The sequence below is a fragment of the Salmo trutta genome, chromosome 16, assembly GCF_901001165.1.
Source record: "Salmo trutta chromosome 16, fSalTru1.1, whole genome shotgun sequence".
NCBI classification, from domain to species: Eukaryota; Metazoa; Chordata; class Actinopteri; order Salmoniformes; family Salmonidae; genus Salmo; species Salmo trutta.
The window spans coordinates 27,442,522-27,458,268 of NC_042972.1; the positions used below are offsets into that span (position 1 = coordinate 27,442,522).

Here is a 15,747-nt window from a genome sequence, read left to right on the forward strand (position 1 = left end):
CAAAAAAAATAGTAAAACATTTCAAAAGTTATCCTTTTTAGATCAAAATCTACTAAATCAAAAGTTTTATTATACCTACTCATTCAAGGGTTTTTCTTTATTTAGACTATTTTCTACATTGTAGAATAATAGTGAAGACATCAAAAATATGAAATAACACATGGAATCATGTATTAACCAAAAGTGTTAAACAAATCAAAATATATTTTATATTTCAGATTCTTCAAAGTAGCCACCCTTTGCCTTGACAGCTTTGTACACTTGGAATTCTCTCAACCAGCTTCATGAGGAATGCTTTTCCAACAGTCTTGAAGGAGTTCCCACATATGCTGAGCACATGTTGGCTGCTTTTCCTTCACTCTGCGGTCTGACTCATTGAGGTCGGGTGATTGTGGAGGCCAGGTCATCTGATGTAGCAATCCATCACTCTCCTTCTTGGTCAAGTAGCCCTTACACAGCCTGGAGGTTGTCCTGTTGAAAAACAAATGATAGTCCCACTAAGCGTAAACCAGATGGGATGGCATATTACTACAGAATGCTGTGGTAGCCATGCTGGTTAAGTGTGCCTTGAATTCTAAATAAATCACAGACAGTGTCACCAGCAAAGCACCTCCACACCACCTCCTCCAAGCTTCACGGTGGGAACCACACAGGCAGAGATCAACCAGTCACCTACTCTGCATCTCACAAAGACACGGTGGTGGGAACCAAAAATCTCAAATTTGGATTCATCAGACCAAAGGATCGATTTCCACCAGTCTAATGTCCATTGCTTGTGTTTCTTGGCCCAAGCAAGTCTATTCTTATTATTGGTGTCCTTTAATAGTGGTTTCTTTGCAGGATTTCAATGACGAAGGCCTGATTCACGCAGTCTCCTCTGAACAATTGATGTTGAGATGTGTCTGTTACTTGAACTCTGTGAAGCATTTATTTAGGTTGCAATCTGAGGAGCAGTTAACTCTAAAGAACTTATCCTCTACAGCAGAGGTAACTCTGTGTCTCTCTTTCCTGTGGCAGTCCTCACGAGAGCCAGTTTCATCATAGCGCTTGATGGTTTTTGCGACTGCACTTGAAAAAAACCTTAAAAAGTTCTTGACATTTTTCAGATTGAATGACTATGTCTTAAAGTAATGATGGACTGTCATTTCTCTTTGCTTATTTGTTCTGTTCTCGCCATAATATGGACTTGGTCTTTTACCAAATAGGGCTATCTTCTGCATTCCACCCCTACCTTGTCACAACACAACTGATTGGCTCAAACGCATTAAGAAGGAAAGAAATTCCACAAATGAACTTAAGGCACACCTGTTAATTGAAATGCATTTCGGGTGACTACCTCATGAAGCTGGTTGAGAGAATGCCAAGAGGGTGCAAAGCTGTCATCAAAGCAAAGGGTGGCTACTTTGAAGAATCTGTGTTGTGATATTTCATAGTTTTGATGTCTCCACTATTATTCTACAATGTAAAAAATAGTCAAAATAAAGAAAAACCCTTGAATGTGTAGGTGTGTCCAAACTTTTGACTGGTACTGTATGTACATCTACCTGAACACTACAGTAGGAGAAACCACCGATCTTGGGTCTTGTTCATTCAAACCCCCTAACCATCAGCGACACTACTCCTCCAGAGTTGCAAAAGTTCACGTTTGGATTCATGTACTCAAACACTGTTTACAGTGTGAAACCTAATAATAGCTTATTAATCAATAAAAGCATTCATTTAACCATGCTCTCGCTGCAAAGCAGCAACTCATCCTGGGGTCCAAACAAGATTTAGGCGATTATATAAAAAATAAAACAGTACATCACACAACACATTATTACACACACTGTACAATATATCTACAATAAAATCCATTATACAGCAATATAACACTATTACAACGTAGGTGGGTGTAGAGTGCATGCGTTAGATTGTGTGTGCGCATGTACGTCTCTTCACAGTCAATTCTGTTCAATAAGGTGTAGTTTGATCTGTATTTAAATCTGACTTTAGTGCTTGCATGGGATACTTGATGTGGAAGAGAGTTCCATGTAGTCATGGCTCTATGTAGTACTGTGCGTTTCCCATAGTCTGTTCTGGACTTGGGAACTGTGAAGAGACCTCTGCTGAGGGGTATGCATGGGTGTCTGAGCTGTGTGCTAGGCGTTTGAACAGACGGCTCGGTGCTTTCAGCATTTCAATACCTCTTACAAAGATGGGTAGTGATGCAGTCAATCTCTCCTCTACTTTGAGCCAGAACATATTGACATGCATGTTATTAATATGTTAGCTTAAGGGCCAGCTGTGCTGCTGTCACGAGTGCTGTCTTCAAATTCCTTGTCATATAGGAGCCAAGGCGTAGCGTGCCGGTAATTCCACATCTTTATTGAAGGAAACCGAAACCAAAACAATAAACAGGTACGCAGCAAGAAACTTAACGCACTGTGCAGTACACACACAGAAATAACAATAACCCACAAACACAGGTGGAGAATAGGCTGCCTAAGTATGATTCCTAATCAGAGACAACGATAGACAGCTGCCTCTGATTAGGAACCATACTCGGCCCAAAACAAAGAAATACAAAAACAACAGACATACAACACATAGAATGCCCACCCCATGTCACACCCTGACCTAACCAAACAGAGAAAAACGATTCTCTCAGGTCAGGGCGTGACAGCTGCTCTGTTCTGGGCCAACTGTAATCTGCCTCTGTTCTTCTTTGTGCCACTTGACCAGGACTATGCAGTAGTCCAGGTGTGAAAAAACTAGGGCCTGTAGGACGGTTTGTTGATAGCGATGTCAAGAAGAGCAGTGCTATGTTACAAACAGACCTCTCCCCATCTTAGCTACCGTTGCATCAATATGTTTTGACCATAAAAGTTTACAAAATTTACAAAAGGTTACACCAAGCAGTTTAGTGTCCACAACTTGCTCAAATTCCACATTCATTACAAGATTTAGTTGAGGTTTAGTGAATGATTTGTCCAAATACAATGCTTTAGGTTTTTGAAATATTTAGGAGTAGCTTATTTCTTGCCACCCATTCTAAAACTGACTGCAGCTCTTTGTTAAGTGTTGCAGTGATTTCACTTGCTATGGTAGCTGGCATGTATAGTGTTGAATCATCAGCATACATAAACACACAGGTTTTACTACGTGCCAAAGGCAGGTGATTAGTAAAGATTGAAAAAAGTAAAAAAGGGGCCAAGACAGCTGCCCTGGGGAATGCCTGACTACCTGGGTTATGTTAGAGGCACTTCCATTAAAGCCAGACTCAGTAAGTGCAAAATAAAATAATGCAATTTTAAATTTGGTTTATATCTCTCAAATACGAGTCAGAAGATGGTGCCAACAGACATGGCAGCTCTGCTTCAAACTCCTAAGCAACGTTGCAGTATTTATTTTATTTGTTACATTATTGGCCCAGAATGTTTTTTTGTGTTAGTACATACAGCCGGAAATAACTTTGGGATATCAGAGCAGCGGTAACTCACCAGCATTACATCCAGGAATACGACTTTCCCGAATTGGATCCTTTGTTCGTACACCCCAGGGCAATTTAACTTATCCCAGAGGCTGCTCCAAGATGCTGCCGGCGGATAAGAGGTATTCGGAGTGGATTTCCAGTCCGACTCAGGAGGCAGGCACACCATCTACCACTTCCAAGTACATTACTCACTAATGTTTGGTCTCTGGACAATAAAGTAGACAAGCTCAGGGCAAGGATCTCCTTCCAGAGAAACATCGGGGACTGTAACAATCTGTTTCATGGAATCATGGCTCTCTCCGGATATACTGTCCCCGTCCATACAGCCAGCTGAGTTCTCAATACATCGTGCAGACAGGAATAAAGAACTCTCCGGGAAGAAGGAGATGGTGTATGTTTCATGATGACCTACTCATTGTGTGATTGTGACAACGTACAGAAACTCAAGTCCTTTTGTTCACCGACCTAGAATACCTCACAATCAAATGCGGACCGTATTACCTCCCAAGATACTTATTTTTGGTATAATCACAGCCGTGTATAGTCTCCCCCTCAAGCCGATACCACGACAGCTACACTAGACTTTGTGCAAACTGAAAACCACAAATCCTGAGGCTGCATTTATTGTCGCTGGGGATTATAACAAAGCAAATTTGAGGAAAATGCTACCAAACTTCTATCAGCACATTGACTGTAGTAATCGTGCTGCTAATGCTCAAAAGCTCTATTCAATGCTGTTCTGACCAATCGGAATCCATGCTTTCTTTTGATTAATCCATGATTGTTTTGATCACGTGGACTGGGATATTTTCCAGATAGCCTCTGAGAATAACATTGACATATACACGGACACAGTGACTGTGGGCTCTCGTTCTCCATGGCCAACGTGAGTAAGACATTTAAGCGTGTTAACCCTCAAGGTTGTCGGCCCAGACGGCATCCCTAGCCGCGTCCTCAGAGCATGTGCAGACCAGCTGGCTGGAGTCTTTACGGACATATTCAATTTCTCCCTATCCCAGTCGGTTGTCTCAATTTGCTTCAAGATGTCCACCATTGTTGCTGTACCCAAGAAAACAAAGGTAACTGAACTCAATGACTATCGCCCCGTAGCACTCACTTCAGTCATTTTGAAGTGCTTTGAGAGGCGAGTTAAGGATAATATCACCTCTACCTTACACCCTAAACCCACTTCAATTTGCATACCACCCCAAAAGATCCAAAAACTATGCAATCACCATCGCACTGCCCTATCCCATGTGGGCAAAAGGAATAAATATGTAAGAATGCTGTTCATTGACTATAGCTCAGCTATCAACACCATAGTACCTCCCAAGCTCATCATTAAGCTTGGGGCCCTTGGTCTGAACCCCACCCTGTGCAACTGGGTCCTGGACTTCCTGACGGTCCGTCCCCAGGTGGAGAAGGTATGAAAAACACCTCCACTTCACTGATCCTCAACTCAACCCCCCCCCCGTACTCCCTGTTCACCCATGACTGCGTGGCAATGCAGGCCTCCAACTCAATCATCAAGTTTGCAGACGACATAACAGTAGTAGGCCTGATTACCAACAATGACGAGACAGCCTACAGGGAGGAGGTGAGGGCCCTGGCGGAGTGGTGCCAGGAAAATAACCTCTCCCTCAACATCACCAAAACGAAGGAGCTGATCGTGAACTTCAGGACACAGCAGAGGGCGCATGCCTCTATCCACATCGACGGGACCGCAATGGAGAAGGTGAAAAGCTTCAAGTTCCAAGGCGTACACATCACTGACAATCTGAAATGGTCCACCCACACAGACAGTTTGGTGAACAAGGCGCAACAGCGTACACAATCACCACCTGGTACGGCAACTGCACCGCCCACAAACGCAGTGCTCTCCAGAGGGTGGTGCGGTCTGCTCAACACATCACCGGGGGCAAACTACCTGCCCTCCAGGACACCTACAGCACCCGATGTCAAAGGAAGGCCAAAAAGATCATCAAGGACATCAACCACCCAAGCCACGGCCTGTTCACCCCGATACCATTCAGAAGGCGAGGTCAGTAGAGGTGCATCAAAGCTGGGACCGAGAGACTGAAAAACTGCTTCTATCTCAAGGCCATCAGACTGTTAAATAGCCATCATTACCCAGCTTCACCTGGTTACTCAACCCTGCACCTTAGAGGCTGCTGCCCTATATACACACACAGACATGGAAATCACTGGTCACTTTAATAATGTTTACATACTGTAATGCTTTACTCATTTCATATGTACAGTTGAAGTCGGAAGTTTACATACACCTTAGCCAAATACATTTAAGCTCAGTTTCACAATTCCTGATATTTAATCCTAGTAACAATTCCCTGTCTTAGGTCAGTTAGGAACACCCCTTTATTTTAAGAATGTCAGAATAATAAGAGAGAGGATTTCATTCAGCTTTTATTTCTTTCATCACATTCCCAGCGGGTCAGACATTTACATACACTCAATTAGTATTTGGTAGCGTTGCCTTTAAATTGTTTAACTTGGGTCAAATGTTTTGGGAAGCCTTCCACAAGCTTCCCACAATAGGTTGGGTGAATTTTGACCCATTCCTCCTGACAGAGCTGGTGTAACTGAGTCGGGTTTGAAGGCCTCCTTGCTCGCACACGCCTTTTCAGTTCTGCCCTCAAATTTTATATAGGATTGAGGTCAGGGCTTTGTGATGGCCACTCCAATACCTTGCCTTTGTTGTCCTTAAGGCATTTTGCCACAATTTTGGAAGTATGCTTGGGGTCATTGTCCATTTGGAAGACCCATTTGTGACCAAGCTTTAACTTCCTGACTGATGTCTTGAGACGTTGCTTCAATATATCCACATCATTTTCCTACCTCATGATGCCATCTATTTTGTGAAGTGCACCAGTCCCTCCTGCAGCAAAGCACCCCCACAACATGATGCTACCACCCCCGTGCTTCACAGTTGGGATGGTGTTCTTTGGCTTGCAAGCCTCCCCCTTTTTCCTCCAAACATAACGATGGCCATTATGGCCAAACAGTTCTATTTTGTTTCATCAGACCAGAGGATATTTCTCCAAAAAGTACGATCTTTGTCCCCATGTGCAGTTGCAAATTGTAGTCTGGCTTTTATATGGCTGTTTTGGAGCACAGGCTTCTTCCTTGCTGAGTGCGCCTTTCAGGTTATGTCAATATAGGACTCGTTTTGCTGTGGATATAGATACTTTTGTGCCCATTTCCTCCAGCATCTTCACAAGGTCCTTTGCTGTTGTTCTGGGATTGATTTGCACTTTTTGCATCAAAGTACGTTCATCTCTAGGAGACAGAACGCGTCTTCTTCCTGAGCGGTATGATGGCTGCGTGGTCCCATGGTGTTTATACTTGCATACTATTGTTTGTACAGATGAACGTGGTACCTTCAGGCGTTTGGAAGTTGCTCCCAAGGATGAACCAGACTTGTGGAGGTCTACAATTTATTTTCTGAGGTCTTGGCTGATTTCTTTTGATTTTCCCATGATGTCAAGCAAAGAGGCACTGAGTTTGAAGGTAGGCCTTGAAATACATCCACAGGTACACCTCCAATTGACTTAAATGATGTCAATTAGCCTATCAGAAGCTTTTAAAGCCATGACATTTTCTGGAATTTTCCAAGCTGTTTAAAAAAGGCACAGTCAACTTAGTGTATGTAAACTTCTGACCCACTGGAAGTGTGATACAGTGAAATAATCTGTCTGTAAACAGTTGTTGGAAAAATGACTTGTGTCATGCAAAGGAGATGCCCTAAGCGACTTGCCAAAACTATAGTTTGTTAACAAGAAATTTGTGGAGTGGTTGGAAAAACAAGTTAATGACTCCAACCTAAGTGTATGTAAACTTCCAACTTCAATTGTATTCTATTCTACTGTATTTTAGTCAATGCCACATTGCTCATCCTAATATTTATATATTTCTTAATTCCATTATTTTACTTTAGATTTGTGTGTATTGTTGTTAATTGTTAGATACTACTGCACTGTTGGAGCTAGGAACACAACCATTTCCCTACACCCGCAATAACATCTGCTAAATATGTGGATGTGACCAATAAAATGTGAAGTATTAATTTTACTTATTCAGCGCTTTGAAGCCACAGCACTGGAAATACTGGTGCTTTTTTCAATTTTCCCCTCTTCAGGTGTGTTTACATTTTGCAGCTGAATTCTCAGTCAGGCGACTTGAATGCGTAGGGCTCGAGTGTAGCCAAGATGTAACCTCGCTCACACAAGGAGTGATGTTTACAACTCAACTGTCACTCTGCCGTAGTTCCATTTAGCCTTGCAGTCAATCCAGTCGGACTATAACCAAAGACACTGGTAAGGGTACTTTTTGGAATAAAACAATAAATAATTTATGTTATTATCAATTATATTTTACACTTTGTTCTGTTCTGGAAAATAGCTAGTTACTGCTGTTAGGGTCTAAATTAACCTAGTAAAACTCACGGACGATTAGTAAAGCTTAAACCAAACCATTGGGTCAATACAGCTGCATCAGACAAAAGACATTCACACAAGCAATGATATTTAACCCTTTGTCCTATGCGGAGTCTCCTACACATCTGAACAGCCATTGCATCTGTAGCTAGACAAAACCTTCCTCACTTCATCTGACCTGACCTCTTCCCCAAAGTGCTCACTCCTCATATCAGTGCTGCCACATGTGATCGTTTTCCCTGCACATTCAAAGCTTAATTGCACCCACCATATACCTTCCTCCTACAGATAATCATTAACTTCTGGTGTAGACCCTCTCTAACCCATTGCACTCAATATTTCAATAGGATACCTGATAATTAACCCTATTTCAAGTTTTAGGAGTCAGAACCCAGAATCCATCACTGCCAACCTGTTCTGCATTTTCTGTAGTGTTTAGCTGTGTTCTGCCTGTTGGCTAGACAAGGCAGCTACTAGTAGCTAGCTGGTTAAATCAGTTTGCTTGCTAGCTAGCTGGCGAGCTATCTAACAGTTAGCCAATTTTAGGCTTGTCATAATAAAACGATGCTTGTTTTCATTTCATGCATTTCCAAAACCATTTGAATATATTTGTCTTAGCAAATTAGTCTTCCTTCCACAACATAAATATCCAAAGAGCTAACGTTAGAGATGTCAGATCACGTCGCATAATATAGCTAATATCTATTGACCATATTAATTTATCAATAGTTGTAGCTAAGTTAGATAGCTAGCTATCAGTCATAGCTAGTTCTATGAAATATTTAAAGCAAATAATATTACCATCGACTTATTGCCATTCTTTTTTGTTTTACTTTTTACCCGTTTTTCATGATATCCAATTGGTAGTTACAGTATTGTCCCATCGCTGCAACTCCCGTATGGACTCAGGAGGTGAAGGTCGAGAGCCATGCTTCCTCCAAAAGACGACCCCGCCAAGCCGCACTGCTTCTTGACACACTGCTTGCTGTGCCGCACCAATGTGTCAGAGGAAACACCGTACAGCTGGCAACCGAAGTCAGTGTACATAAGTGCAAAATTATTTATTTATTCCACAAATAGCTAAATGTTTATATGAAACAAAATTATAGAACAAATAATTTGAAGGTGTGTAACTAGATTTATTTAGACATAAGACAACATTCATGAGTGAAAGTTTCAGGTACACTACATGACCAAAAGTATGTGGACATCTGCTCGTCGAACGTCTCATTCCAAAATCATGGGCATTAATATGGAGTTGGTCCCCCCTTTGCTGCTATAACAGCCTCCACTATTCTTGAAAGGCTTTCCACTAGATGTTGGAACATTCGTGAGGTCGGGCACTGATGCCGGGCAATTAGGCCTGGCTCTCAGTCGGCATTCCAATTTATCCCAAAGGTGTTCGATTGGGTTGAGGTCAGGGCTCTGTCCAGACCAGTCAAGGTCTTCCACACCGATCTCAACAAATCATTTCTGTATGGACCTCGCTTTGTGCACAGGGGCATTGTCATGCTGAAAAAGTAAAGTGCCTTCCCCAAATTTTTGCCACAAAGTTGGAAGCACAGACTCGTCTAGAATGTCATTGTGTAATGTAGCGATAACATTTCCCTTCACTGGAACTAAGGGGCCTAGCCCGAACCATGAAAAACAGCCCCAGACCATTGTTCCTCCTCTACAAACAACTTTACAGTTGCCACTATGCATTTGGGCAGGTAGTTCTCCTGACTTCAGCCAAACCCAGATTTGTCCGTCGGACTGCCAGATGGCGAAGTGTGATTCATCACTCCTGAGAATGAGTCCAATGGCGGTAAGCTTTACACCATTCCAGCCGACGCTTGGCATTGCACATGGTGATCTTAGGCTTGTGTGCGCCTGTTCGGCCATGGAAACCTATTTTATGAAGGTCCCGACTAACAGTTCTTGTGCTTACGTTGCTTCCAGAGGCAGTTTGGAACTTGGTAGTGAGTGTTGCAACCGAGGTCAGGCGATGTTTATGCGTTTAAGCACTCGGCGGTCCCGTTCTGTGAGCTTGAGTGGCCTACCACTTCGCGGCTGAGACATTGTTGCTCCTAGACAATTCTGCTTCACAATAACAGCACTTACAGTTGACCAGGGAAGCTCTAGCAGGGCAGAAATCTGACGAACTGACTTGTTGGAAAGGTGGCATCCTATGACAATGCCACGTTGAAAGTCACTGAGCTCTTCAGTAAGGCTATTCTACTGCCAATGTTTGCTATGTAGATTGCATGGCTGTGTGCTTGATTTTATACACTTGGCTGAAATAGCCAAATCCACTAATTTGAAGGGGTGTCCACATACTTTCGTATATATAGTTTATATTTACAGGTGGATTTTTTTTAATCAAAAAAGTTATTTAACCTTTATTTAACTAGGCAAGTCAGCTAAGAAGAAATTCTTATTTACAATGACGGCCTACCCCGGCCAAACCCTCCCCTAACCCGGACAGCGCTGGGCCAATTGTGTGCCGCCATATGGGACTCCCGATCACGGCTGGTTGTGATACAGCCCGGGATCAAACCTGGGTCTGTAGTGATGCCTTTAGCACTGCCTTATAGACCTCTGCGCCACTCGGGAGGCCTTGTAGAGGGGACTGTACATACATTTTCAATAACATGAGGTTATGTACAATTGCTATTTATAAGCAAATGAGGTCTATTTAATTGAGTAGAGGGGACTGTACAATAATATAATGGTGGTTATTTGTGATTATTATTTACAAGAAACTATAGCAACGAATTGTTAGCTATTGGTATTCAGTGTGTATGTGTGCTTATGTGTGTGTGTGTGTGCGCATGCGGACATAAGGGTTTCCATTCATTGTAGCTGTTCAGACCCTAGGGAGGGGGAGGAAAAGACACATCTAGAAACAATCTGTTTGACCCTACTTTTTAAAAACACTATTTATTTTTTATCTTATCACTCATACTTAGCCCTCGGCTGACGTGCCTGAACCAGCTCCTGGATGTGTGGTGGTGGAATGTCAGGGAGAAGGCTAAGATTCCTTGGGTCACTGGCTACATGAGGGACGATCCTTGGCATTCCTACATTGGATGCCAACCTCTGTCTGACCACACCTGCTTGCAGTTCAGGGAATTAACTGTAGGGTTTTGGAGTCTTCTTCGCAAACACGGTCTATATTTTCTGTAGTAGCTGAGGGTATAGAACACAGAACAGCAAAGTAAGAGTAATTAGTATAACAATATCAAGATAAAGGCAGTAAAATGTCCTGCTGCACTGAACAAGTATGGACAGGTTCTGGTTCTGACCGGAGATGTACATAATAGTCTGCATGTACACAACAGGCGAGTGTCCAGAATGGCAGGGAAACAGGAATCACTCACATCTTGTTGCCAGCTTTGTTCGTCAGAGCAGGCCTCTCTCAATGTTGATTATAGTCCAATGCTGCCAGGCGTGTCCTGGCCTCATATGGGTGGTGTGAAGGCAAACCTCTTGCTGGCATACATCAGAATGCGATTCTGGAATGCCTCCAGCTCTGCAGTTAGCCTTGTGTGTTGTCTCATCAAACATATACAAATATATGACACATTTACAGTACTTAAAAGCCAGGTATTTGGGGATATATCTTTAAGTAGGTCTGCAATGTAAAAAAAGAAAGGGAAAAAGCATGTTTTGAGACCTACCTTACACAAAAAGGAGGGATATAGTCAGAGCTGTCCTCCTCCGATGTCACTTCCTCATCCTCTTCCGATGGGATCCACTATCAACTGATGACACATCCTCTTCCATTTCCTCTTCTGATGTCCTCTACCCAATCAATACTACAAAACATAGCAGAATAATGAAAAGGGTGCATGAGTTGATAATCACATACAGTTCTAATAGCAATTAAAACAGGCCTGTCATCCTTTTAGACCATTTGTTACAGATTAAAATACTGTAGTTGTAGGAGACAATTCGGAGTACCAAAAAAGCTACAACAAAAATCTACAAAATGAAATGTACTTTCACACTGCTTATGAGATGGTTTATACTGATTCTGATCCACACTGATGATACTGGCAGTGTCTGTGTCACCAATACTTATTTGGGTCATACTTACAGTGCATTCGTAATGTATTCAGACCCCTTCACTTTTTCCACATTTTGTTATGTTACAGCCTTTTTCTAAAATTGATTAAATCGTTCCCCCCCTCCCTCAATGTACACACAATAACACATCATGACAAAGCAACAAAAAAAAAATATTTTGCAAAAATGTATACAAAAAAAAAAAAAAAAACACATTTACATAACTATTCAGACCCTTTGCTCAGTACTTTGTTGAAGCACCTTTGGCAGCAATTACAGCCTTCGAGTCTTCTTGGGTATGACACTACAAGCTTGGCACGTCTGTATTTGGGGAGTTCCTCCCATTCTTCTCTGCAGATTCCCTCAAGCTCTTTCAGGTCTCTCCAGAGATGTTCATTCGGGTTCAAGTCCGGGCTCTGGATGGGCCATTCCAGGCCATTCAAAGACTTGTCCCAAAGCCACTCCTAAGTTGTCTTGGCTGTGTGCTTAGGGTCATTGTCCTGTTGGAAGATAAACCTTTGCCCCAGTCTGAGGGCCTGAGCGCTCTGGAGCAGATTTTCATCAAGGATCTCTCTCTACTTTCCTCCGTTCATCTTTCCCTCGATCCTGACTAGTCTCCCAGTCCCTGCCGCTGAAAAACATCCCCCAGCATGACGCTGCCACCACCATGCTTCACCGTAGGGATAGTATTGGCCAGGTGTTGAGCGGTGCCTGGTTTCCTCTAGATGTGACGCTTGGCATTCAGGCCAAAGAGTTCAATATTGGTTTCATCAGACCTGAGAATCTTGTGGAGTGTTACAGAGATGGTTGTCCTTCTGGAAGGTTCTCCCATTCCCATAGAAGAACTCTGGAGCTTTGTCAGAGTGACCATCAGGTTCTTGGTCACCTCACTGACCAAGGCCCTTCTCCCTTGATTGCTCAGTTTGTCCGGACGGCTAGCTATTGGAAGAGTCTTGGTGGTTCCAAACTTCTTCCATTTAAGTGAGGCCACTGTTTTCAATGCTGCGGGAAAAAAATGGTACCCTTCCCCAGATCTGTGCCGTCCCAATCCTGTCTCAGAGCTCTACATTCAATTACTTTCACCTCATGTCTTGGTTTTTGCTCTGACATGCACTGTCAACTGTGGGACTTTATATAGACAGGTGTGTGCCTTTCCAAATCATGTCCAATCAATCTAATTTACCACAGGTGGACTCCAATCAAGTTGTAGAAACATCTAAAGGATGATCAATGGAAACAGGATGCACCCGAGCTCAATTTCGAGTCTGAATACGAATGTAAATAAGTTATTTTTAAACATTTTAAAACATATTTGCAAACATTTCAAAAAAACTGTTTTTGCTTTGTCATCATGGGGTATTCTGTGTAGATTGAGTATTTCTTTTAAATCCATTTTAGAATAAGGCTGTAAAGTAACAAAATGTGGAACAAGTAAAAGGGGTCTGAACACTTTTTACCGAATGCACTGTATGTGAAAAAGAATGACTGTAATCAGTGTCCCAAATTGTATCATAGGTGAACAGAATATACATGTTTGAATGAAATGTTCATATTTTGCACATTTTCTAAATTACATGTCATGTATGGATTACATGTCATGTATGGATACGAATATATCAGGATCTTCTTTTAGAAAGTCATGCCCACTAAAATAAATGACACTCGTAGGTTAAAACTGCATTCAAGTAAAAAATAATTTTGGGCTAATATTAGTTCGAAGTCATGCTATCTTACCTGGCCAACACAGTCGAGCTTGACGCAATTCCAATGTGCTAGACAGCATGCACTTCGAATGCTCCATCTTTGGCAGGGGTGGATGGACATCTTACTCCCTTCTGGTAACTATGAGGAAAATACTAAAGGTATTGCCGCTGCAATATCAACCACATATTCTCCAAATTACAGACACTATTTGACAAACTATCCTGGCCTTGTAAATGGGTTGCTCAATTTTTACATAACGTTAGCTAGCTAGCCAGGCTGGGCAGTAATGTTACACATCACACAAACGGTAAGAAACTGACAGTTGGTGTAAAAAGCTGTGGTTTCATTGTAGCTAGCTAGCAAAGAATAACAGTGCAAAGCACACCACTTTGTACTGGTAGCTAACAACTTTGTAACCATTTACAACTACTTTGTTTCAAAAGTGTCACTGTTAGAAGTAGACGTTACTTAAATAGTTAGCTTAATTAGGTTATTTTGCCGGCTAGTCATTGATGAACACATCATCAGCTAACGTTAGCTACAAGGAAGAAAGTGGGTGTATCTGTCAGTGTCAAGCATAACTGCCCAGCAGAAATGCATTGCGTCTAAGATGGAGTTGACTGCGGAGCTCCCGCCACCTTTCAAAACTGCCACCGATAATTTACTCTTGACCTCCCAATATCTTGTTATTTTCGGTTAGGGTTTTTTCTCTTCGGTTGATACCAGGCGTTTGTCTGCCATTTGATCAGGTCACTACTAAAAGACAGTTGCAGCAGTGTACCAGGGAGTACAATGATTCAGATATGCCTTGCAATGTACGTCTGACGCAAACGCATTCCATTTGTTTTTTTAACCCTAACATAAATAATTAATATAAACAAGCGGATGTAGCAGATTTCAAACTGACACGGAGTCTGGCTTTAAAGAACACCCTCTGTTCTGTTAGACTGGTAACACGCAAAGACTGATGGGAAGTAAGACTTGTGTTTCAGAGGACGCATGGCTCTTAACCTTCGCCTGTCCCACTTTTTGATAAATGGCGAAGGAGGTCCTGACGTTTCTTTCGCCTCGAGTGGTTTATTAGACCCCTCGAAGACCGATGGGAAGTAAGGCTCGATTGGTTAAAATCTGAAGTTTTGATATAGTACTCACATTGTAATCTACATGTGTGTTTTTTTTATTGAGCTGTCCACTTGGCCAGGTCAAAGTGGTCTTTTGACCTCAATGGGACTTCCTGGATAAATAATAATACAAAATCAGCTGTCTAAATGTATTTTCCTATCTAAGCAAATGTAGTATCAGCTGTTCTTCTGAGTTTCTGGTGCACAGAGGCTGTGTCTCGGTCATGACAAGTATGACTACATGCCCCTGTGTAGCTATTTTTCATACATTTATTCATTTAGCAGATGTTCTTACACAGAGTCAACCATCCAGAATAAGATTTTCAGAATTCTTCAGGTAAGTATTAGCTCATTTCAAGAGAGAATGATAGTGGATACATGCCAAAAGGTTTTGCATTAGACTCTTAAACAAACACACATTTTGAGGACCACCCCCAGAGAGGGACATTTTGGGTGTCCTTCACGCTGCCTGTTTTGAAGACGTGCTTTATTAAAAATCTCTTGCTTTTGTGGTAATTATATCTGTATCAATTAGGCGCCCAAACCAGCCAGGACCATGCTGTTTAATTTTGGCCAATTCAGTCGGTTGGATTCCAGTTTGGTTATTTTGAAAAAGAGAGGGAGGTGAGGAGGGACTCAAATCCCTGCCTAGGGAGGGAGTATGAATGAATAAATAAATTAAAATATGAGAGGCTCCATTAACACCCCACACATCAAAGGGAAGGGGGAAGCTGGAAGGGGAGCACTGTACATACTGTGTGTATGCGTTGCGTGTGTCTCCACCCACACTTTCAAGTTTTTAGTAATCATATGTACGGGATACACATAGTATACGCCATCCAACCAAATGCTTACTTGCAGGTTCCTTCTCGACAATGCAACAACAATAAGAAATAATAAAACAAGAACAGAAACAAAGTAAATGGCTCAGTAAAATAAACAT

The 15,747-nt window shown here is 42.1% G+C and overlaps 1 protein-coding gene across 10 annotated transcripts in view; it reads right to left on the reverse strand.

Moving 5' to 3' along the window:
* The window catches only part of LOC115150452 (nck-associated protein 5-like), a 125,387-nt gene that overhangs the window by 61,978 nt on the left and 47,662 nt on the right, over positions 1 to 15,747 (reverse strand). For 3 of the 10 annotated variants that reach the window (XM_029693755.1, XM_029693753.1, XM_029693756.1), the window contains exons 3-5: positions 13,714 to 13,821; positions 11,292 to 11,729; positions 10,897 to 11,100 (exon numbers count right to left, since the gene is read on the reverse strand). The exons of 3 other annotated variants lie outside the window; for them this stretch is intronic. In XM_029693755.1, coding sequence (XP_029549615.1) covers positions 10,897 to 10,989 — 93 coding nt within the window. In that variant the 5' untranslated portion in view covers positions 10,990 to 11,100; positions 11,292 to 11,729; positions 13,714 to 13,821. Of the gene's footprint in view, positions 1 to 10,876; positions 11,101 to 11,291; positions 11,730 to 13,713; positions 13,822 to 15,747 lie in introns of those variants that run through there. 4 more of the 10 variants (XM_029693762.1, XM_029693758.1, XM_029693754.1 and 1 more) reach the window with 3 other exon arrangements.